Below are 24,253 nucleotides of genomic sequence, written 5' to 3'. Positions count from 1 at the left end.
GGAGGCTAAAGAGACCTGACAACTGAATGCAGTGTATGATCCTTGACTTGATACAGGATTTTTTTTTAAAGGCTGTAAGGGATGTTTGGAGATGACTGGAGAAATTTTAATATGGATTATATATTAGATATTATTGCATCAATATTAAATTCTTTAGGTATGACAATATATTATGCTATAATGTGTTGTAGTTATGTATTAGAAGGTCTTTACTCTTAGGAGACACAAGCTGAAATATTAGAGGTGAAGTGTCATGCTGTCTTCAACCTACTTTGAAATGGTCCAGAAAAACACACATACCCAAACAGAGCAAAAGCAAATGCAAAATGTAATCAATTAGTGAATCTAGGTGAAAGATATACAGGTACTCATTGTCTATTCTTTCAACTTTTTAATATATTTAACATTTTTCACAATAACAGACTCTAAGAAGTATATTCATCAGGGTTCTCCAGAGGAACAGATCCAATAGGAGTCATATATAATATATATAAAGAGATTTATTATAAGGAATTGGCTCACACAATTATGGAGTTGGGAAATCTCCATGGTCTGTAGGGTAAGTTGGCAAACTGAAAACCCAGGAATGCTGATGGTTTAGTTCCAGTCTGAATCAGAAGGCCTGAGGACCAGTAGAGCTGATGGTGTAAATTCTAGTCTGAAAGCTAGCAGACACAAGACCCTATAAGAGATGATATTTCAGTTCAAGTCCCAAGCCTGGAAAAGACCCATGTCCCAGCTCAAGGCCGTCAGGCAGGAGGAGGTCCCTCTATCTAGGGGGATGGTCAGGTTTTTGTTCTATTCAGGCCTTCAACTGATTGGACGAGGCCCACCCACTTTAGGGAATCCCCTAATTCCTAACTGGGCCAGATTTTGAGGTTGAAAACCCCCTTCAAAAGCACCCTTTCAGTTACCCGCCAGATTAGGACTACATTTCCCAAGGGCCCTGCGGGGAGCTCTCGTCTTTCCTCCCTCCCCTTTCCATTTGTTACCCAGGCCCCGCCCCACTGCTCGTGCCAGCCAATAGCGAATTCGCCTCTCGCGCCGGCATCAACAGGACGAGGGCGGGAACGTTTCAGGAGCCGTGGGGGCGGGTCCTGTGGCCTCGGCTTCATCTTTTAAGTCGGAGAAGCAGTTTCGCTGTGGCAACTGGCCCAAGCTAATTCCGCCAAGAGTCAGGACTTGGAGAAGGAGTCTGGCACTAGTCAAGAGCAGGTGTGGGAGAGATAATATTAACCTTTCGCCCCAGCTACTGCCCAGTCTGATCTTCGGCCTTCTCCTGCAGGAGGTGAATCTGCTGCCGAAACTCGAGAATCCAGTGACTCGGCAGGAGAAGATGGCGACCGTGTGGGATGAGGCTGAGGTGCGCGCCGGGAGAGCTGGGGGCCCTGGATCCGGGGCCAGTGGAGAGACGCACGTGGCGGAAGCGGAGGCGGTGGCTGGCGTGGGGGTGGGGGGTTCGAGGTCTAACCCGGTCCCGGGGTTGGGACCGCTTGGGATGTGGGCAGGCGTCCCGACTCCTCCATTCTGGTTTTATGGGCGGGGAGTGGGCTAATTGAGGCTGTGAGTGGGCTTAATCACAGTCCTGAGTTAACTGCCCTGACTTTAAGAAAGAAAAATTTGTTTTTCACAGCAAGATGGAATCGGGGAGGAGGTACTCAAGATGTCCACAGAAGAGATCATCCAGCGCACACGGCTGCTGGACAGTGAAATCAAGGTGGGCGCATAGCCCCTATGTCAGGCAGTGAAGCCCGCACACAGCAGGCCCTGGTGAACCACCTGCCTCGCTCACGTCGTTCTTAGCCTCCCTAGACGAGGCGTGGGGACCGCGGTTTCCTTCTCGGACCAGGAAAAAAGAAAACTAAGCTTTAAAAGGGACCAGAAGAGGGACAGGGTGATGGGAAACCAGGCCTGAGAGAAGGAATCATCAGACTGCCTTTCCCAGCAAGGTCTTTAAATATTCCTCTCAAGAATCCTTCTTTTAGGAAATCCCCATTTTACAGATGAGGAAACTGAGGCTCAGAGTTTTTGTTTGTTTTACTGTGGTGAAGTACGCAGCCTGTAACAAAAGGCAGAACCTAAAATTTGTGTTTGCGTGACTCAAAGTCTTGCTCTTTTCCCTTTAGTACAACTAATACGTCACCAGGAGGTTTCCACACTGGCCTCCTGTTCTGACCTCTGCTGGTTGTGGACACAGGCGCTGAGCATTCAGAGAGCCTTAGAGCTGAGTAAAGGGGGGCAGGAGGGTCCCCCAGGCAGCCTGGATAAGGCTCACCAATTACAAGGCCCTAGGATAAGCTGAGCTAAGGCTGAATATTTGCCTCCAATCACCCTCATCCCAGATCATGAAGAGTGAAGTGTTGCGAGTCACCCACGAACTCCAAGCCATGAAGGACAAAATCAAAGAGAACAGTGAGAAAATCAAAGTGAACAAGACTTTGCCGTACCTGGTCTCCAACGTCATCGAGGTGTGTGTGTATGTGGAGGGGAAGAGAGGGGTCAGTGGGGCTTGGGACAGCCTGCGATGGGCCCACTGGGGAAAGAGGGGGTGGGCGTTTTGAGGCCTAAATTGCATGTAAGAGCTAAACCTCCTAGGGTTTCCTCTCCAGTGTGCATTTCCAGGGAGATATATAGGGCCTGAAAAAGCCTTGGAAGCCTCACATGTTTCCTTTTCTACTGGTTATTTTTCCCTGGGGGTAGATGAGCTCCGTGCAGAGAAGCAACACCTGAGCAGAGATCTTACTAATCTGGTTTATTAACCACACCTTTGCTGGGCTCAGGGCTAGTCTGAGGAGTGAGGTAGGGATGGCCAGCCCTGCCAGTGTTGAGATTGTCTCAGCCTCAGAAGCACTGGGCTCTGGAGAGTTCAAGGAGCTGAGCTGGGCCTCTTGATCTGAGCTTTTTCCTTTCGCAGCTTCTAGATGTTGATCCCAACGATCAAGAGGAAGATGGTGCCAATATTGACCTGGATTCCCAGAGGAAGGGCAAGTGTGCAGTGATCAAAACCTCTACACGACAGGTGAGGCTGGCCCAGCCATAGGAGAACTGAGGAAGGTGAGGGGTGGATGCGGGACAGGGAGCCTTACTAAGGGCAGTAACTGAGGCTGCACCTGGAATCTTTCCTACAGACATACTTCCTGCCTGTGATTGGGTTGGTGGATGCTGAAAAGCTGAAGCCAGGAGACTTGGTGGTGAGTGGTGTCCCTGAGCCCAGGCAGGGCTTTTCCAGCGAGGTTTCTCCCACTGATTAGCTGAGCCCCTGCCCCAGGCCCAGGTCATTGTTGGTCCTGAATGTCTGCAGAGCAGCCTGCAGAGTCTGAGAGCATGTCTGCCTGCTCTTTGATTCTTGTGTTGCCCACCCTCATATCTTTCCTTTCATTCTGTAGACACCTGTCACCCAGCCACTTAGGTAGGCCTTGAGCTGAGACAAATCTGAAGTCTTCATGCTGTGTCCCCAGGGTGTGAACAAAGACTCCTATCTGATCCTGGAGACCCTGCCCACAGAGTACGACTCGCGTGTGAAGGCCATGGAGGTGGACGAGAGGCCCACAGAGCAATACAGTGACATCGGGGGCCTGGATAAGCAGATTCAGGAGGTGAAGGAGGCGTGGCAGCCTCACCAGCCTTTTGTATTTCTCTACTTCAGTGACCAGAGCACTTTCGCCCAGTGTGTGTCTTATACTCATAGCATCCTAGGGAGGCAAGGAGGAGACCATGTAACAGTTTAGGAGACTGAGATCTCCTAAACTGAATGACTTGCCCAGGATCACAGAAGGTTAGGGTCAGAGCCAGGACTGGAACTCAGGCTCCTTTTTCTTGGCCTAGTGTCTTTTCTGCCATATCCATCTGTTCCTGGGGAGTCCATAGCCAGCCTTGGTGGGAGTGAGCATTCTGTGTCCTCTGGATGTGGGGGAAGGAGAGGGCAGTGTCTCTGAATTGGAGTAGGAGGGTTACAGATAGGGGTTGAAGCTATTCAGGGTTGGGCTGTAGAAGCCCATAGGGCTTCACTCTCCTCACCTAGGACTTCTTCCTGGCAGCTGGTGGAGGCCATCGTCCTGCCAATGAACCACAAGGAGAAGTTTGAGAACTTAGGGATCCAGCCTCCAAAGGGGGTGCTAATGTACGGGCCCCCAGGTACGGGGAAGACCCTGCTGGCCCGGGCCTGTGCTGCACAGACCAAGGTGAGTGCTTTGGGAGGGATGAGGAGGAGATGGGCGGGAGCTAAAGCTCTGCCAATGGGCTCAAATCGAAGGGGCTTCTCATCGTGCCTTTGGCCTGATCTGTCAACCCCACCCCCACCTCAGGCCACCTTCCTGAAGCTGGCTGGCCCCCAGCTGGTGCAGATGTTCATTGGGGATGGTGCCAAGCTCGTCCGGGATGCCTTTGCCCTGGCCAAGGAGAAAGCTCCATCCATCATCTTCATTGATGAGCTGGATGCCATCGGCACCAAGCGGTAAGGGGGTGCTGAGTGCCACCAAGGGGATTGTTCTCAATTCCAGCTCTCCCACCCTGTTCCCTGCTCCCCCTGGGATGGTGGCAGCTCTATTCTTGTGGTTGTACTTCTTAAATTCTCTTCTAACTGGCCTCCCTGCTTTGCTTCTTTTCCCCTGACCATCCTTTCTCCTCACAGCTGCCAGCATGTTCCTTTCAAAACTTCACTCACCTGCACCCACAGTCCCTCACGCAAACAGATCCTGCTTTCCCTTCCTGGGCCTCCCCATTGCTTCTTGGGATAAATGCTGGGCTTGCCGTGGCCTGCAAGGCCCCCGTGTGGCTGCCCCTGCTCCTCTCCGGCTTAATGCTGTCCCTGCCTTCCCCTTCCCCTTCCCCTTCCCTCTGGACTCCCTCCACAGTGTCCCCTCAGTTTGCAGGCCCAGTCTGGTGGGAGAGATTTTGCACCTGCTATTTCCTCTCTGGAATGTGTTTTTCTTTTTCCCTTGTTCTCCATTGGCTGGTTGCCCAGCCGATGTGTTTTCAGCCTTCAGATCTCAGCCTGAGGGACACTTCCTCAGGGACGCTTGCCTGGGCTCCCTGTTACGTGCCAAGTCTGGGCCAGATCTCTGTACTTCTAAGTTTTAGCTCAGATGTGATGACACGTTCATCAGGGGCATAGGCCAGGCAGTGGGTTTTGCTCACTGTTTTATCTTAAGCCCAGCACCTGATCCCAGGAGCTTCTTCAGTCCCTGACACCTTTTCTGTGCTGGTCCCTGGGCTGGGGGCCCCAAGTTGAGTGAGACTTTTCCCTGCCCTGGATGGGTTGGGTTGGGCTTCTGGTGGTGGAGGAGGGGAGGGCTCTCCCTGAGCTGTGTCCTCACCGGTGTGTTGGGCCTCCTGCGTGCCCCAGCTTTGACAGTGAGAAGGCCGGGGACCGGGAGGTGCAGAGGACGATGCTGGAGCTTCTGAACCAGCTGGACGGGTTCCAGCCGAACACCCAAGTGAAGGTGAGTATTGTCACTTCACAGGTGAAGAATGTGGGGCTTAGAGGTCAGGGGATCTTCTCTGTCATCTAGCTGATGGAGCTAGAATTAGAATTGGGGTCGGTCTTGAATATTCCCTGCCGTTTCATGTGGACCCTTGAGCTACCTCTTTGCCCGTCGTGGCCATGACTGTTGCCTGTCTGTGAACCCTTCCTTCTCAATTCAAGTTTCCGCTTCTCCTGTTGCTCAGGTAATTGCAGCCACTAACAGGGTGGACATCCTGGACCCTGCCCTGCTCCGCTCAGGCCGCCTGGACCGCAAGATCGAGTTCCCGATGCCCAACGAGGAGGCCCGGGCCAGAATCATGCAGATCCACTCCCGAAAGATGAATGTCAGGTGGGCAAAGACACGAGCAAGGCGCTGCGACCTGAAGGGGCAGCAGCAGAGCCGTCTCTGTCCTCTTTGTGCTGAGCTTCCCCAGGCCTAGGTTCTCCCCCTCTCCATGTCCCTCTCACACAGAGCGCTGTTCCACGTGCGGGCCTCCGTTTCTCCCCGGGTGCCTGGCAGGAAATCGTGCTGGGGCCGCGGCCCTAACTGAAGGTGCTCTGCTCCTCCGAGTCCGCCTGCACCCCCCCCCCAGCCCTCCCCCATGATTGGAAGGTGTGCAGGCTGGAGGCCCTGTTTCCTGGCCACCCCTGCCCCAGCAGATGAACGCAGCCCAGCATGGCCCAGGGCAATCCTGCCAGGGGCCAGATGGACCTGGGTTCAGATCTGCGTGACCATCAGCAGGTGGCGTGACCTCTCTAAGCCTCAGTTTTCTTATCTGGGACTTGGGGATAAGGGCTCCGACCTCACGGGGTTGCGGCAATGTCAAGTGCAGTACTTGGCGCATGAGATCAGTAAGTGGCAGCAGCAGTGCTGTGCTGATGCAGGGCCCGCGCTGCTTGGGAGGCAGAGAGATGGCTCTTTTGTCTCCACAACCTCCTGTTCCCCCGCCTCAGGCTGAATTCCCGAGTCTCAGGTGCAGACTTCTAGAATGCTAGCACTCAAGAGACACTAGAAGTAACTTGGTCTAATCTGCTCTGACCTACCTCCGTTCCTCTCCCCCTCTTGTGTGGAGAAGAGAACAAGGCACAGTGGGGAAGGGACTCGCCTGTGATCACGGCGAGTTGACCTCGCTGCTTGATGGAGGCACGTGGGAGGACGTGGGCTCCTCCCACCCGCTCCCCGTAAGTAGCTGAGTCCTTTGATACCTCTCCACCTCGCAGTCCTGATGTGAACTACGAGGAGCTGGCCCGCTGTACAGATGACTTCAACGGGGCCCAGTGCAAGGCCGTGTGTGTGGAGGCGGTGAGTGTGGGCTGAGCGGGTGGGTGCTTCGTGCCTCCTCCCCTGCACAGGCTGCTGGAGGCTGCTGAGGGGAAGAGGCTGAGAAGGTGGAGGCCTCTGGGAGCCAGGCTGGGGGTCTGGGGAGGCACCCTAGAGCCTGTCTGTCCTGGGTGCAGGGCATGATCGCGCTGCGCAGGGGCGCCACAGAGCTCACCCACGAGGACTACATGGAGGGCATCCTGGAGGTACAGGCCAAGAAGAAAGCCAACCTGCAGTACTACGCCTAAGGGGTCGCCTGCCACACCTGTTCTCTGGCCTCTTGCTGGTTAAAATTCGTAATAAAGGATGGTTTCAGGTTCCTGCCACCTGTCTGGCTCGCCTTCCCTGGGCTCTGGGTAGAGGAGTGGCGGCAGATGCAGGAGGCCCCTTCCCCAGGTGCTGCTACTCGAGACAGCCGGGGGCCTCAAACGCCTTGTCAGGGTGAGGCCCTCTTGGAGGGGTGGGTGTGTGCCACAGCTGTTCCCCGGGGTCTTCTGCCTCCCCCGTCATGTCCCTCCAGACCTCTCTCTCCACCCTCCCTGACCCGCCTCTCTGAGCTTTTGTGGCCTGTGGTGCTGCAGCTCTAGTATGAGGGGCATGAAGGGAAGCCAAACTAGTTTTTCCCTTCTTTTTTGAATTTTGGTGCTCTGACCCCAGGCCTTGCTTCCTTATAAAGCCCTGGCTCTGGGTCTTTGCTCCCTTGTTTCCTGGCCCCCAAGCCTCCTGTTTCTCTATACGTTCCTTTTAGCTGTTGGCCCGTTTCCTCTGGCTGAAAAATGAACTTTGAGCAAGATCTGCTCTGAGAGCCCTTCTAGACCTCAGCGTGGTCATGCTGTGTTCTCTCCCACCCCCAGTTCTGCCTTCAGGCCCCATATCCTGTTAGCTTCCTTTACCATCTTGCTGGTCCTCTTCTACCAGCCTTCCAGCTCCCCGACCTGGAATCTGACCTAGTGGTTCACTGTTCACTGAGCGCTCACCCTGAGCCACATGCTATGCAGGTCGTGTGCATGATTTTATCTAGTTAATCACAGTAACTACCAATAGGGTAGCCCCACTTTATAGATGCATTTCGAGCAACTGGGCCAGGATTGCACAGCTCTTAGATGGCATAGCTAGGCTTCAAACCCAGGACTAAGAATAAAGCCTAGTTTATGTTGTGCTGTCTTAGCAGCTTTAACCACCCCCTGAATGGCCTTTCAAAGCAGCAGCCCTTTAGAACTCTCCATCAGCTCTCACTTGCCCCCTGGCAGAAGCCCTTTACCCTCCTTTTCCCGCCACCTCCCCTGAAGGGACATGCCCACAGTCACAGAGCTACTGACTGCCGGCCTGTCTGGAGTTACCCTCTCTCCAGTCCCACCGCCTCCAAGCCGCCATCCTGAGTGTCAGGGTGCACCCCCACTGCGCTCTCCTTGGTGATCCCACTGACTTCCCATCCCCCGGAGCAGCCCCAGCACGGCCTCAGAAGTGCTCTTGTTCTGGCCCTGTCCTGGGCTTAGCTGCCCCCGCTCCTGCATCTCTCACCCCGACCCCCTGCGCCCACCTGCATGAAGCTGCAAGCACCGCCCTCACCCCTGACCTTGGGGTCCTCATTTATAAATGGGGCCCCACTGCCTCCTTCAGCGGGCTGAGTGCCATGACTGCACGTGCATCTGCCACCCAACACACGAGGAGCCCCAGGGCCTGCTCAGGGGAGGCGGGGACTGCCAGGACAGCCCTGGCTTCCTTCCTCGCTTCTGTCAGGCCTGGACCCACCAGGTCCTGGGCGTGTCACAATCAGGTGAAGCAGAGCCCTTTTTGCTGAAAATGCTGAGTCAGGGCCAGGCACTCGCAGCTGAGGATACAGCCCATCGGGGCTTCGCAGCCCCCGTGTCGGCCTCCGTGCTGTGGCGCGGACGCGCTGTCCGCCGACAGCCTGCGGAAGGTAGGAGAGGAAGTGGGACTCCACTTCCCCCTCCTGCTCTCTCCTAACAGCACTGGGGAAGCGGCTCCCCCCGTGCCTGATGCTGTCTTCATTCTCAGCCTATTCACTGGAGGTGAGGGTATGGTTTAGAATAAAGATCTCGTTTTTTCTTTTCTTTCTTTTTAATGAAAAATAACTATTTCATGGAGGCCAAACCTGGAGATGACTTTGTGGATGGAGCTCCCGTCCGTGGTTAAAATTACTCAGGGGGCAGGCCAGGAAAAAGCCCTTGGTTCGTAGGTCTATGAGGACACCACCCTTGGGGGTGACGCGGGCTGTAACGGCCTAGAGCCAGGCTTGTTTTATTGGCATAAAAAGCTAACAACGAAATAAACCAGGGAAACATGAAATGTATACCCTGTTCTGGGAAGCACCCCAAAAGTAACAGAGACGAAGCAGAAGGACCAGAAGGCGGGGATGACAGTGGAGACCAGCTGGGCGGCCTGCAGGAGCTGGGGCCCGCAGAGCAGCCAACCTGGCTGGAGCACAGGGTGCCCGGAAAAGCCCTGCTCGACCATCGGCTCTAGTATGCAGAACAGAGGCAGCCAGTTTGTGTATATTTATTTGCATCTCATCTATAGAACAGGTATTTACAGATACAAATGGAACCACAGCAAAACTGCCGTAAAACCATTCACACTCTCTCGATGGCTACGTCTCAAGACGCCCACGGTCAAGCAGCAGGGCTGGAGCCTGGTTGTGGAGTGGGCCAGCTGAGTACCTGGGCGTCAGCCAAGGGAAATAGCTGGGGATTATGGCTTCAGCATCCCCAGAGCACATTCCTGAGTGCTGACAACGTGGAGCCCTCGCCACCCCCGCCTAACCCCACCCACAGTGGGACAGGAAAAGGGGCCCAAGCCAGGGGCAGGGGCAGGCAGCCACTGCTCACTCTCTTCCTGCCCCCAGCGTGTCTGCCTGGACCCTGTGCTGGCACGAGCATCCCTGAGCCGACTGGGAAGCCTCTGGCCCAGGGCTGCTCGCTGCCCTGCTGGCTGCTGTTTGGCAGCTGGAGGTGGCAGAGCCGCTGGCGTTGCCAGGGAGCATTCCCTGGGGGAACAGGAGCTGGGCCAGGGCAAGCAGCCACGGGGAAAAGGTCTTAGAAAGCATCTCCCGGCTCCATGCTGGGAGGGGTAGGACTGTCAGTGCTGAGTGGGGCTGGGGGCTACACGAGCACCTGCCTCTCCTTTCTTTGGCCTTGGAGCTGGTGAAGGAAGGGCCAGAACACTGGACACAGCAGAGAGGAGGCGCCCCAGCCTCGCTTTCTGGCTGCCCAGGGCTGGGTGCATGTGCAGAGAGGTTTACTCCCTCAGGCCAGGGACCCATGAGGCCCCAGCAGGAGACAGCTTTGGGGCTCCCTGCAGCCCTGGCCTCCTTGGGCTGCTCTCACTCCTCCTGGCGTCCTGGTGGGCAGAGGCCTCTGCTTGGGACCAGTGTTCCTGTTCCTCACTGCCAACTCCAGGAGGTGCAAGATGACAGGGTGGCAAGGAGAGAAGACCACAGTGTGGCTGGGGGCAGGCGTGGGCACCGGGCCCTGGGCCCAGCACACAAGGGATCACAGTGTCGGTCTTGCACACGGTCACATGTGCACACCACACACACACCCCGTCCTCTTGTCAGGTCGGAGGACTCGCTCGCTCTCTGCCACACACACACACACGCACGCACGCACGCACGCACGGTCACAGAGTCGATCTGAGTCTCTTATTGCTGTGCAGGGGGTGGGGCGTCAGGGACAGTTACTCGACGAAGAGCGAGAACAGCACCATCACCACAATGCCCGTGCAGAGCAGAAGCACTTGCTGCAGGGAGCGCCTGTGGGGAGAGGGGCAGGGGCTCAGGGGGGCACTGGCCGAGGTGCGGGGGGCAGAGGCCCGCGAGTGGCAGTGCCAGTGGGTAGCTCACCATGGGTCATCTTCCTCCAAGAGGTCGGGCAGCACGTTCACCAGGGCGATGTAGAGAAAGCCGCCAGAGGTGAAGGGCAGGATCCAGGCCACAGTCTCCTCTGCAGCAGGAGAAGCCCTGACTGGCTGGGGGTCCAGGGGAGCCACGTGTACTACACTCCCTCCCGCGGGGTGGACCGGGGGCAGAACCTGGCCTGGACACCAGGGTCAGGGCAGCTGTGCCCTTTGGCTGGGGCCCCTCTGCTGACCGCCACCACCCACCACGCCCGTACCTACTCCCTTGGGGGACTGCGTACAGATGGCGAAGCAGGCGCCCAGCAGGCCCCCCAAGGCCGTCGAGAGCTGCAGCTTGGCTGCGCTCCATCGGTCAAAGCCGGCCCGGAGCAGGATGGCAAAGTCGCCCACCTGAGGGGAGGTCCAGACGATCACTCTGGGCCCCAGCGGGGCCAGATCCCCTGAGCATCTCAGGTATGGACACGCACACCGAGCCCCCTGCACCCGCCCCGTAGCTGGGACCACCCCCTGCCCCAGCCCGCATCCCCTCGGCTGGGCTCCCCGTCCCGAGCATGCTGGAGCACAGCTGAAACAGTGGCTGCAGCCTAGTAGGCTGAGCAGCTCCAGGCCTCTGTGGTCCAGCCGCCCAAGCCCACCATTGCTGGGTAGTCCCACCCTGAATCCCTGCTGCCAGCTCCACACCCACATGGCTGATCATGGGAAGCCTCTGGCACTCACCTCATGGGGGATCTCATGCAGGAGGATGGCCATGGTGGTCAGGAGCCCGATCTGCAGGGAGGGGAGGGAGTCTGTGGGGTCTGTGCTGAGGGCTAGGGCACCCACTTGTCCGCTCATTCTACAAACATTTACTCTGCTCTGGGTGCCCTGGCTGGGTACCATTTGGCTGCTAGAAATATCGCAGTGAATAAAACAGACAGGGAACCTGCCCTCAAGAAGCTAACAGCCTGGAGTGGAGAGGCAAGGATTGAGTAAACAGACAAAGAACCATGTGATTATGCACCATGGCAGGTGCTATGGGGAAAGGATGGACTGGGTGCCATGGGACATGATGGGCCTAACTGAGATGAGGGGTCAGCAAAGGCCTCTTTGAGAAAGTGCACTTTAAGCTGAAGCCTGAAGGATGAGGAGCTAGCAGTTCAAAGAGTGGAAGAAAGAACATTCCAAGCAGAGGCAACAGTGAGTTGGAGGCTACCAGAGGGGAAAGAGGTTGGCCAGTTCAAGAGTAGGCAGAGCCTGGGGCCAAAGCGCAGAGGGCAGAGGGAGGAGGTGGGGGGGAGAAGCATCTAGAAGCAGGCAGGGGCCAAGCATAGCAGCCTGGCAGAGGCCTGTGATCCCAACAAGGAGTGTTCGCAGCAAGAACAGACCAGTCAGTGGTGGAGACAGAAGGAGGCCGTGTCCAGGAGAGCAGCAGGGAGGCGTAGATGAGGGTGCTGTGATGGAGGGAGCAAGGAGGAGATGCCTGGGGACCTATTCTGGAGGCAGAGCCAACTGGTTAACGCAGGCACCGCCCTTCCCACCGAACGGCCTGGGTCCCACTGCCCCAGCCCCACTCACCTTCTTGCTCACAAGGAAGCTGGCAGCCACAGCCAGCCCGTGGGTGAAGTTGTCTATGGTGTTGGCCAGCAGGTTGAGATAGCCACTGACCTGGGTGAGGGGAGAGAAAGCTGGGTTGGGCCGGGCAGGCAGGGCTGAGTCGGGCCGGCCACTCGGGGTGGGGCGGCTGCAGGAGGAGGGGGCCCTGGGCGGGCCACTCACTTTGATGCTCCGGACCACGGCGCTCAGGCCGGGCCCTGCAGCTGGCTGGGCCAGATGGTGGCCTCCACTGAGCACGGCCGCAGCTGCAGGGTCTTTGCTGGGGGCCTAGGGCCAGGAGAAGGAGGGAGACGTGACATTAGATGCCCCCCACTTGGCCAGGGTGGACAGAAAGGGAGTGAAGGATGGAGAACAGATAAAAAGGGAACACCCCTTTTATCTGGCTGGACTCTGCTGCTCAATCAGCCAGGTGCCCCCAAACCCAGCAGACCCTCTGCCTCCCGCACTGCTATCACTCTTAGTCTATGAGAACAAGCCACGGCAGGGGCTGATGCCCAGATCCTTCCAAACAAGCTGGCCCAGCCTCCCAGAGCTCCCGGGAAAGGGCCAAGAGACACTCTTTTCAGGGCTTGACTCAGAACTTGGGCCTCCAGGCCCTGGCACCACCACAGAGCAGAGGCTGACCTGTGTAGGCTCTGGGGGTTGGGGCTCACCTGGCTAGTCTCCTCCTTCTCCTTGCTGTCCAAGAACATCTTCTCCAGCACCAGGAAGGTCAGGAAGCCAGCAATGACCCACAGTCCCAGTTGCTGTTGCTGCTGCAGGCTCTGCCCCTCACCACCTGCAGGGGGCAGCACTGACACACCAGGCCAAGCCAGGGCCACAGAACGGGGGCCACTTGGGATGGGACCTAGTCCAGGGCAGTGACAGGGGCAGGACGCCAGGACTGGCTGGTGGGGCAGTTGGGCCCCAGAAGCTCCCATAGGGACCAGGGCACTGGGACCAGGACAAGTTCCCTGCCAGATGTCCAGAACCCCCTCACAGTCATTCTGCAGAGCAGGCAGGGCCTAGGCCATCCCTGGGCATGGGCACCAGTTCCCACCTATCGCCTGCCACCCTCCTGCCCCCAGCCTGTGGCCTCACTCACCAGGGCTGGCACTGTACGTGTAGGCCCACGCCTCGGGCAGCAGGTGGAGAAACACATTGCCCAGGAGTCCCCCCAAGGCAAAGCTGAGCAGCTGCTTCAGGCGCCGGGCCCCAGCTACAAGGCAGAGATGCGGGACCTGGGAGCTGAGGCACCAGAGCCCCTGGCCTGACCTCTGCCCCACCCAGCTTACTGGGCTCCTACTGTGGTCCCAACCAGACTTCAAGTCTCCGGAAGGCTGGACATGGGCTGCTGGCCTTCCTGGGTCCCCAACCCTTCAGTCCCAGCAAGGGCTGGTGCCCAGCAGGAATACACCACGACCTGCGGGCCGACTGTGGAGCCACTACTGCTTCAGGGTTAAGAGACTGGGCTTGGGAGCCTGACAGGTCCCAGCTCCCCAACCCACCAGCTGGTAACCTTGGGTAGATTACTTCTGGGACTCAATTTCATCATCTGTAAACTGGGGACAATTGTATCTATCTGATAGGGATCTTGTGTAAATTAAACCAGCGGTCCCTAACCTTTTTGGCAACAGGGACCGGTTTCATGGAAAACAATTTTTCCACGGACGGGGGTGGTAATGCGAGTGATGGGTAGCGGCAGATGAAGCTTCGCTCACTTGCCCACCGCTCACCTCCTGCTGTGCGGCCCGGGGGTTGGGGACCCCTGAATTAAACAACAATACCTATAGCAAGAGCTTATTAAGTGGGAATTTTTCTCTTCTCAGCCACTGTTACTCTCAGAAAAGTGGCAGAGATTTGAGGACTTGTGCAGACGTGCAATATCCAGAGTTAGAAGTGCCCTAAGGGGGCCATGTCGAAACCCTTGGTTTGATAGACAAACTGAGGCCCAGAAGGAAGAGGCAGCTTAGTGGTGGGGTGGGATCCCAGGGGGAAGCTGCTGCTTCCAGGCTGTGTGACCTTGGGCTCCTCCAAGAACTTCTCTGTGCCTGTGATTCCCCATTTGTAAAATAGAGCTAATAATCCAAGTCCTCCCTAGGTTGACCTCTCAGGGATGCTATGAGAGGGGCTGAACTGATACACAGGCAAGACAGCAGAAGAGGGCCCTGTTCACAGCTGGGGCACCAGCCCTCAGCCCAGTGCCTGGCACAGTTGCGTTCATAACCATCCGTTGAATGAACAGCTCCTGGAGCCTGGCAGGCAGCACAAGCCCCTGGGGGACCCTCATTTCAAAGATTCCCGGGGCCTGGTCCAGACCTACTATGTCATACTGTTGGGTGGGGGCGACAGGCACCTGCATTTTTAGCAGCTCCCCATCTGATCTTCTTTATCTTTCATTATAGCATGTCACCTGTGGACACATGCGCAGCCAAGGAAAAGCCTCTGCCAGGCCTGCGCCCACCTCCCAGACCCCCTCTCCAGAGGCAGGCCAGCTACCAGCCTCTCGCGTCTTCTTGGGTAAGGCCGCCCCAGGGGCTCTGGGTCTGAGCGCCCTTTTGCGCTGTGAGCAGGGACTGAAGGGAGAGGCAGCGCTACGCTGCCGCTGCATCCTGACACCCAGCACCGGCTTGCGAACACGGAGCCCCTTCCCTGCACCGGGCAGTCTCCTAAGTGCTTTGCCGATGTTAGTTCATTTAATCGTCACAATAACACCTATGAGGTAGATACTATTATTATCCTCATGTTTAAGGTTGGGAGCTTAAGGCAGAGAGAAGTTAAGGAACTTGCCCAATACCACCCAACTGGTAAGTGGCAGAGCCAAGATTTGAACCCAGGCAGCCCGGCATCCTATTTCCAGCCTTGTTTCTTGCTTCACAGTGAATGTTTGCTGACTTTCATCTTTCAGAATAAACAGATGCACAAAGGAATGAACAAATGAGCATGGCGTACCCTGGCTCACTGGACCAAGGTGAGGAATTGTGCTGGGTCCCCACCCTCCACCACAGACACACTGCCACTCGGGACCAAAGACCCGGCTCTCCCAGGAAGAGCAGCAGCATGTTTCCCACGCCATTGGCTGCCCCTTGGTGCCAGAGGAGGGTCACCCACCTTCTGAGCGCAGCGTGGTCCCCATCTCCAAGGGAATGACGAGCAATGGGAAGACCCCGCTGAGCCCCACCATGAGTGAGCCCAGGAGGGAGCAGATCCACGTGTCCAGCCTCTCTCCGCTCAGCAGGGCCCCCCAGGACTCGCTTTCCTTATTGTCCAGGCGACAGGCCGCTGCCACCCCCCGGCTCCGGAAGGCCTGCTGGGAACCCCCAGCCCCTCCCAGGAGCTCCAGGGCAAGAGCAGCGAGGAAGAGGAGCCTCTGTCCCGCCATGCCACAACCAGGGCAGGGACATCCAGGCATGCCACGTGCTGAAAAACACAAAGGCCACTTACGTGAGCTGCCACCCTTGGCCGCACACCTGCTTAGGAAACGTGGCATCTTAACCCTCCCCCCACTCCCAGTGGCCATGGCACCCGCCCTCCTGCTTGCCTCCCCCAGGGCCTCTGAGGATCCCAATGATGGGTGCACAGAGCAAAAGGGCTCTGCTCCTCCACACCCCACACCCAAGGAGCACACATTTTTTCCTTGGGAGCCAGTTCCAGGCTGTGTGTCAGCCTGTCCGCCTGAGGCTAAACTTTCCTTAATGACAGGGTGAGGCGCTGGCTGGGTTCCCCTCAGGCACCGGTAGGCCCGGCCCAGCTGGGTGTCTGGCTGCCAGGGGAGGCTTTGCTGCCAGGATGCGCCCCAGTGAGGACACCCCCAGGGATGGCGGCCAGCACAGTCTAGCTTGATGGGGCAATGTTAGGAGGTGCAGGTGGGGAAACCAAGCAGCTGAGCTAGGTCAAGACCATCAGGGCTTCTTCCTAGGAAATGAGTCCAATATCCCTGGGGCACGGAGACAGACAGGAGGTGGGAATGAAGAAAGAGGATTCTTCAGTTAGGAGCTGCCTCACAGATGTGCAGAGCACAGGCTTTGAAGACCCGCCCTTGACTTTGCGCTCTGCATTTACAGCTGCTTGACTGCGGACAAGTCCCTAAAGCCCTTCTCTGAGCCTCAGTCTCCTCGTCTGTAGCAGGGAGATAAGTATTGTCTCCCTCACACAGTGGTGAAAATGAGATGAGCTTGCTAAGCAGGTGAGCGTGCCTGGCACGGAGGAGGCACAGAGAACCCTCCTTATGTTGCGGGAGCCCAGGAGCACCAGGCAGCAGGAGTGTACCCAGCGGGCGGATCACAGGACCTGGATGTGAGTCAACCACGAGGGAAGTTCAACCTGGAAACTCAGGCATGAGGTTTAAATGTGGTCTGCCCTCCCTCATGCTGGCTGTGACCTTGAGCCAGTGATGTCCTTGCCTCAGTTTCCTCATCTGCTGATGGAGGTGGGAGGGAGGGAAAGCAGCTGGAGAAGATGCTCGGGTCTAGGACCTCCAGGCCTTAACGGGACCCTGATGAAACCCTCTGGGCTCCATTGGGGACCAAAGGCAGGACTGCGCCAGGCCGGACTTGGAGGCAGAGGCGGGTCAGGGGACAAGTTTGAGGACAGGAGAGGTGAGGGGACACGTTTGGGACAAGAGAGGGGGTACCGAGAGAGTCGGAGAGCAGAGGGAAAGCAGAAGGCAAGAGCGGGAGAGCCAAGAGTGAGAAAACCAGAGACGGATGCGGAGGCGGAGAGAGAGGGAGAGATGGGGAGCGACGCGTGGGGAGACAGGAGAGAAGAGCCCAAGGAAGTTTAACTCCCGGGCTCTGGGCGAGAGGCCCAGGTCTGATCTGGACAAGCCGGGTCGGGGGCAAGGGGATCGGCAGAGTCCGTCTCGTCAGGGACTCTGGCCCTGGGGGTGCGGCGGTCACTCACCGTGCGGCGGCGACGGCGGCGGAGGCGCTCCGGACGGCCCCGGCCATCCAGCTGCGGCACAGCGCCCCGCCCCGGGTCGGCCCCGCCCGGCCTGGCCGCCCGGCCCCCGGCCCGGAGCCGCCCCCAGCGTGCGGCCACGTCACACGGGACCTGCCCGGAACCCGACGCGCCGAGCGCCGCGGGGTCGTGGGGAGCGGCGGTGGGAGAGCGCTTCCGCCTCGAGGCCATGGGGGACCCGGGAAGCTGGAGCACTTCCGCTCGGGCGGGCCCGGGACGGCGGGGAGGGTCGGGCGGAAGTGGGGGCCCCGTGGGTACACAGCACAGTCCGGCTGCGCAGGGCGGAGACGGCGGCCCAGCGGGGACTGCGAGCAGTTGGGTGGCTGCGCTTGCGGGTCTGCCCGCCGCTTCCTCTCTCGGGCGGCAGCCCCAGCCGCGGCCGCACGGGGGCGCGCTCTGCTACCAGACTGCGCCGTCCCGGGACGGGGTCGGGGTAGGAGGATGGCTGTGGCGCTCCTGCTCTGAGTCAGCCCGGCCTGGCTCCTCCATGAGCAAGGGAAAGGGGAAGTGCCTGCCGCAGGGAGGGGCCTAGCCCCGGGAACCTCAGAAGAGGGAATTTTATTCTTACTCATCGAATTATTTTTATGCTTTGGTTTTTCACTGGGAACCTCAGGCCTTTGTCTCCAGGGCTTGTAACCCTTTGGAGTCCAATGCACAGTGGCCTGACACTGCTGCTGGTAACCCCAAACTTGGGGGAGCAAAGGCTCTGTGCTTCCCTCACCTCAGACTGGGGCAGCAAACAATAGCATTATTATAACTGCAATTTACTGAACACCTACGACGTGCCATTCACTCTGCGTGTATTGTCTCCCTGAATCCTCAGTCTATCCCGTTGAGATGGATACTGTTAGCCCAGGGTCACACAATAGCACAGATGGCAGAAGCACGATTCAAACCTGGGTGTCCTTGAACCCAGAGCATGTGATAGCACCTCTCACTTATAGGGTCATGGGAATCTGCCTTGGCATTTACACTTTGCATTCTTCTCAGCCAGGACCATATAATACTCAGCGAGGGGCACTTGGGTACTCACTGGGGCAGAGATTGTGACAGGGTGGGAGTCTCCCAGCCTCTGACCCTCATCTGCCTCATGTGGTAATTCCTTCGTCCGTCCTGTGTCACTCTCCCTTACCAGGGGCTCTGAGGGCACAGGGCTCTCACAGGCTGCACCAGTTGCCCGATTCCACCTCACACTCCAACATCTGCCCTTCCTAGACCCCCAACTCCTACCAGGCGGGATCAGCTTTCCTCTGAAAGCCCCGTGTCTGCCTCACCCGCCAGGCCCACAGGTCTACAGGGACGCCCTCCTGTTCTGCTCCCTGAGTTCTGAAGTGGAAGCCCCGAGCTGGTTACTTTGCAAAGGGAGGAAGACACCCAGGGCTGCTGCTCAGGGATCTCTAAGATGCGCCCCCCATATATGCAAATCACTCCATCATATGCAAAGCACTTCACAATATACAAATGATTTCACAATAACACAGCATTCCTGCCTCTAGGAGCTGAGGGCTGCTGGCCACCAGCAAGGGGATGGGCAAGACCCAGCTAGAAACACCACTTGCTGCCTTCTCACTGCCCTTTCCTCTCACCTGGCCTGGAATTTCCACCATCAGACTCCCTAATGTATTGGGGGGTGGGGATGGGACTCTAGAGGATGATCATGAGCTGGGAGGGCCAAGTAGAAAGACAGTGGGTGGACTAGTGTGTGGCTGTTAAAAACAGCGAATTAGGGGCTTCCCTGGTGGCGCAGTGGTTAAGAATCCGCCTGCCATTGCAGGGGACACGAGTTCGAGCCCTGGTCCAGGAAGATCCCACATGCCGCGGAGCAACTAAGCCCGTGTGCCACAACTACTGAGCCCGCATGCTGCAACTACTGAAGCCTGCGTGTTCTAAGGCCCTGCGTACCATAATTACTGAGCCCATGCGCCGCAACTACTGAAGCCTGCACACCTAGAGCCTGTGCTCTACAAGAGAAGCCACCGAAGTGAGAAGCCTGCGCACCACAATGAAGAGTAGCCCCCGCTCACCGCAACTAGGGAAAGCCCGCGCACAGCAACGAAGACTCAACGCAGCCAAAAATAAATAAATAAATAAATAAATAAAAAGAAGAGTTCTGGAGGAAAAAACAAACAAAGAAAACCAGTGAATTAGATCTGCCAGGGGCTTCCAAATATGGGCGAGTGAGAAAAGAGAGATGCAGAAATTTTTTTTACTATAATCCACTAGTTTAAAATAACGACAAAAAGGAAACTTGTATAGGTACATGTGATTATCGGTATTAGCATATATAAGTCCATTTATAATTGTGAGTAAACAAAAAATATAGAAGATCTCACGTCAGAATGGTACCATGGGTTCCATGGTGGGGGGAGAAAAAAATATTAAAATATAAAAGGAAAATTTGTAAAAACATGTTAAAACATGTATATGATCATAATTTATGCAATTATGTAAAAAAAGATATGTAAAAGCTTTTATATATATCATATGTAAATTAAATATATAATATATATGATATATATATTCATTTACTTAACTCCCTATGCCTCAGTTTCCTCATCTGTAAAATGGATTGCTATATCAAGTAGTTGTGTAAATTGAATGAACACAGAAAACACTTAGAACAATGCCTGGCACATGGGAAGTTCTACTTGAGGATTAGATGTTATTATTATTTACATGTGTGGACACATGAGTATAAAGAAAGTATTACAGTAATGAAAAGAACAGATAAAGACACAGGGTGGGGGCCACCCCTCTCCACTCCTTGCTGAGCACAGATGAATGTTTTCCAACACATTTATCAACTGGTTTGAAGGCCTCAGGGTCTTCCTGGGTCGTGGCACTGGGCAGACAAACCACAGCAGGGCAGGGTGAGCCTGGACACTGCTTGGCTCTGCGTGGTTGGGAGGCGTCTGGGATTGGAGGGGCTGCAGACCAATTTCTCTGATCTGGCCTTTCTCAGCAACCAGGTCTCAGCCCCCTATTTCTAGAAGGTGGGACTGCTCCTGGGCCTACTGACCAGGCGACGGCTGTGAGACCAGCACAGCCTGGCACTGGCATTGCCGATGCTCTGACAACCCTCCCCCTCCTCTGGCGGTCAAGGGCTAGAGGCTCTGGGATGGGCACATTACTTCTACTTCCAGAGTATGGCCTCCTGTGAGAAAGCAGGCCTTCGCCTTCTCAGGGCTTTCCGTGGGGGTCTGCAGGTAGGCAGCAAGCTCTTGTAGAAGGGCAGCTGAGGCTCAGGGTGCCCAAGGTCACCCTGAGGAGGTGAGGCAGAGCCGAGCGCTCACCCAGGGCCCTGCTGCTTTTACTGTGGCCTCCAGCTCTGCCTCTCCAAACTGGACCTGCCCCTCTGGAACCCCTGACCCTAACCCTCTCTCAGCTTGTTCTTCTCAGGGCAGCCTTAGCTCCCTCATGAGTTCCTGGGGTGCTTTCTCCCCTGAATTTCCAGCCCTGGCCTGACAATGCCCCAGTGACTCCACAGCAGCCCCCTCCCCCACCCTCAGCAACCCTTCCTTGGGCAGCCCAGCCTCACTACTTTCTGTCTGGCCTCTCTGCCTTTACAACCCCCTTTGTGACTCCCACCCCAGCCCTGGCAGGCCTGGCCTGTTCTTCCCCTTCCACCATCTCTGTCGATTGAAATCCCACCCGTTTACAAGGCCGCTTCCTCTCTGAAGCCTTCTGGGTCTGTCCAGGCCCTCAGTGTTGTGTCTTTGGAGCCCTGAGCCCTGTACCCTGAACACAATGGGACTTCTTCACCCTCCCAACCCCCATTCCCGCTGTGGGCTTCCGGAAAGAAAGACAAGCTCTTGCCTATACCCTGAATAGAAGTCTGTTCGAATGAATTTAATGTCTCCCTTTCCCCTCTCCTGCCTCAGGAGCACAAAGTGGGGTGAAATTCCTGTGCACTATGCACAGGAATCTGAGCCTTTGCAGGGCTCTCTTTTATTTAATTTATGTTTATTCATAGATTTGCTTACTTGTTACCCCTTCCCCATCCCATCTCACTGCTTCCTTCTTGGGAGAATCTGAATGTTAACAGTCCTTTTTTTCCCCTAATAAACATAACAGACAATATTCTGTCCAGTTTGGCCTTTCTTTTTAAATAAGGAAAAAAGCTCTTTTAAGGTTCTCTTTTACGTTATTCAGTGATGTTTACAATTGTTCTCATATAGGTCCTGCATAACTCTTAATAAGTTTACTTTTTGGTATTTTACATTTTGTGGGTATTTAAAAGAACATATTTCCCATTACATTTTAAATGTAGTGCACAGGAAGGCAAATTATTTTTATGTATCCCTTTGATACCTGGTAAGCCAACTACATTTTCTTACTGGTTCTAATCATTTCTCAGTATTACCCTTGAGTCTTTTAGGTGGGTAATCATGTCAGCTCCTAATAACAAAAGTATGAAAAGGAAGGAACCAACATTGTTTTTTGTAGAGATATGGTTTGGTTTGGTTTTGAACTTCATAGGAAGTGTTTGTCTTCTGGGACTGGCTTTTTCACTCAACGATACGGGTACTAAGATTCATTCATGATACGGGGTGAAACTGGTTCATTTGCTTGCGCTACTGAACGATGTGCCACTGTGTGAATGAATCCTCTGTAATTTATTTACCCATTCTCTTGTCCGTGGGCATTTGGGTTATTCTCCAGATTTTTGCTGTTCAGAACAGTGCAGCTTTGAATGTTCTCCTTTCTGTCTCTTGGAGCACATGCCCAAGTTTCTCTTGATTTTAAGCCTAGAGGGGGATCTGCTGGGCCTCGGCTTTATAAGATAAGGCCAGATTGTTTTCCCCAGAGGTTGTAGGGAGTTGCACTCTGACTAACAATGCACTGGAGATTCCGTGGCTCCACCTCTTCTCCAGCACTTGGTGCTGTCAGACACGTTAATTTTTGCCCGTCAAATGGTATAAAATAGCATCTTATTGTGGTCTTCATTTGCATTTCCCTCGTCACCAATGAGCTTGTGCGTCCCTTTCATGTTCATTGGACAAATGTGTTTTCTTCTTCTGTAAAAAGGCCTGTTCACGTCTTTTATCTATTTTTCTGTTGGATTACTTGTTTTTTGTTTTTTCCCATGGATTTCCAAGAGTCCTTTATGTGTTTTTGATGGTTATCCATTGCGGGTTGTACATGGCAGACGTCAGACGTCTCACGTCTCCTCCAGTTTGTGGCTTGCATTTCACTTTCTCAAAGGTGTCTCCACTTCTCTCTTCCCTCCCACGCTTGGGCCTGGGACGCGAGTGCGCGTGTGTGTGGATGGGGGGCTCGTGTCCCTCAGAACGCCGTGCACACCAACCCCACCGCTCCTCCTGCTCCTTGGGGCTTTAAGGGACCCTAATCTCCCTCCCAGATTTGGCTGAGGCGGCCTGGATGGGGAGCCCCTGTCTAGTCTGCTTGGGGTGGGCACGCTGCGGCAGGGAGGGCCTCACTGCGATGGTTCCCCCCCCCCCAGGAGTTATTTATCACTTCCGGCTCCTCACCTGGGGGCCGGGCGCCTCTCTGCTCGGCTGGGCAGCAGCCCGCGGCAGCTCGGGCGCTCCCTGGGGGCGGGCGGCCTCGGGGGAGGGGCGCTCCGGGCCGGCCCCTCCGGAGGCGGAGGCGGGGGCCAGGCCTGCGGCGGGGGCTGTGATGGGGGGCGGAAGCTGCCCGAGCAGATAAGGACCGAAGTCGGTCCTGCGGCGAGACTGTGCGGGACGCTGCCTCCGCCGAGCCCGCCCCCGCACCCTCTGCTCCCAACTCCCCGAGCCACGGTCGGCCCAGCGGCCCCCTCCCTGCAACCCGGCGCTCGGCATCCTGGGCGTTGATCCCAGAGAGCAGTGAGGGATGGTGCGCAGGCCTGCTCGTTCCGTTCCAAACCTCAGTCATCGCAGCCGGAACATGGGGGTAGGAGTCTCCAGTTACCCCCCAGGGCCGTTAGGGATGGAACAGGTGCAGGCTGGTGAAATCCCTCCGTAGATCTGGGCCTTTTGTAAAGGATGGGTACCCTGAGTTCCTCGCATTGCCCCTGCTGTACCCGCTGACTCTCCAGGCTTCATCCCCGTTGTATAGATGGGAAACTGGGGGACTTGCCTTAAGTCACAGAGCCAGCCAGCAGGAAGCAAGTGGGGAGGGGAATGGAACTCTACAATCTGGGGGCCCTCTTTAAGAAAAAGATTACAAAATCACAAATACAAATTTGCTGAGGCCTCTCCCAGGGCCTTGGAAAAGGCCCAAGTAAGTGAGAAGCGCAAGTCCAACTTCTTGGTTTCCTGGCCTCACCCTGCAGGCCCCCTGGAAGGGCTTACACCCCTCCTCCAGGAGAGGGTCAGACACCAACATAGTTGCAGCGTAGGCTCAAGATAGTACAGCAGGGGCCTGGAGGCGTCCCCGCTGCAGCTGGGCAGCATATGCATATACCCCTTGCATATGCCTAGGCAGCCCTCTGCCAGCCCAACCCAAGAGCAAGAGCGGTCAGGCATTTGGGGACTGCATCACAGCTGGGCAGGGCCAAACCCTTGAGTACCAGCCAGTCAAGGTTTACTTGCCACTCAGGGCCTCTGACCCTGTGGGCTGGCAGTGGTAGGGAAAATTCCTAGGAAAAAAGGAAGGGGGAACCTGCCTGAGGCAGTGTAAGTGCATCTGACTTGGAGTCACACGGGACTGAGTTTTAAGCCACTGCAAGGCCGTGTGACCTTGGGAAGACTCCTTCACTTCGGTTTCTTCATCTGTAAAATGGGAGTAATAATAGTACCTACTTGTCAGAGCTGTAATGAGGCTTAAATGAGGCCATGCATGACGAAGCTTGGCTTTTAGAAGCAAATTTCCCTTCTGTGAAATCTCCAGGTCAGGAGAGACATCTTTCTCTCCATATTAGGATTAAGTCACTTACCCAGGGGGTGGTCTCTTGGTTGCAAAGCTGAGATTTAAACCCATGAATGTCTGGCAGCAATGCCCTGATTCTAACCACCAGGAAACACTGCCCCCTTGGGCCTGTCTCCCCTGGGAGTTAAGTGCCACTGCTAGGTGTGCATGCCCAGGGCAGGGAGCCAAGGGGAACATTTGATTCAGGA

At 55.9% G+C, this 24,253-nt stretch overlaps 2 protein-coding genes across 4 annotated transcripts; one reads left to right on the top strand and one right to left on the bottom strand.

Annotated features, from left to right (window-relative positions):
• Window positions 1–1,121: 1,121 nt before the first annotated feature.
• PSMC3 (proteasome 26S subunit, ATPase 3) lies at window positions 1,122–7,111 on the top strand. 2 transcript variants are annotated; one of them, XM_068555777.1, is made up of 13 exons: window positions 1,149–1,215; window positions 1,286–1,363; window positions 1,634–1,717; window positions 2,343–2,468; window positions 2,915–3,019; window positions 3,129–3,191; window positions 3,459–3,596; window positions 4,038–4,181; window positions 4,305–4,453; window positions 5,345–5,441; window positions 5,668–5,813; window positions 6,686–6,767; window positions 6,923–7,111. In XM_068555777.1, exons 2-13 carry the CDS (start codon window positions 1,337–1,339, stop codon window positions 7,031–7,033), a joined length of 1,272 nt encoding a protein of 423 aa, XP_068411878.1. In that variant the 5' UTR covers window positions 1,149–1,215; window positions 1,286–1,336; the 3' UTR covers window positions 7,034–7,111. The 2 variants fall into 2 exon arrangements, with proteins under 2 accessions (XP_068411879.1, XP_068411878.1); XM_068555778.1 differs by having other exon boundaries at window positions 1,122–1,363.
• A 2,178-nt stretch (window positions 7,112–9,289) lies between these two features.
• SLC39A13 (solute carrier family 39 member 13) lies at window positions 9,290–17,217 on the bottom strand. 2 transcript variants are annotated; one of them, XM_068555834.1, is made up of 10 exons: window positions 17,136–17,217; window positions 15,345–15,653; window positions 13,339–13,452; window positions 12,908–13,032; window positions 12,417–12,521; window positions 12,216–12,305; window positions 11,379–11,429; window positions 10,919–11,051; window positions 10,648–10,747; window positions 9,290–10,557 (listed from the first exon to the last, which is right to left on the bottom strand). In XM_068555834.1, the coding sequence occupies exons 2-10, from the start codon at window positions 15,643–15,645 to the stop codon at window positions 10,482–10,484; spliced, it is 1,095 nt and encodes a 364-aa protein (XP_068411935.1). In that variant the 5' UTR covers window positions 15,646–15,653; window positions 17,136–17,217; the 3' UTR covers window positions 9,290–10,481. The 2 variants fall into 2 exon arrangements, with proteins under 2 accessions (XP_068411935.1, XP_068411936.1); XM_068555835.1 differs by lacking the exon at window positions 12,417–12,521.
• Between the last annotated feature and the right edge of the window lie 7,036 nt (window positions 17,218–24,253).

The sequence above is a fragment of the Eschrichtius robustus genome, chromosome 11, assembly GCF_028021215.1.
Source record: "Eschrichtius robustus isolate mEscRob2 chromosome 11, mEscRob2.pri, whole genome shotgun sequence".
In the NCBI taxonomy this organism is placed as follows: domain Eukaryota; kingdom Metazoa; phylum Chordata; class Mammalia; order Artiodactyla; family Eschrichtiidae; genus Eschrichtius; species Eschrichtius robustus.
The sequence above is the reverse complement of the archived record's forward strand: the minus strand, read 5'-3'. Positions and strand labels throughout refer to the sequence as shown.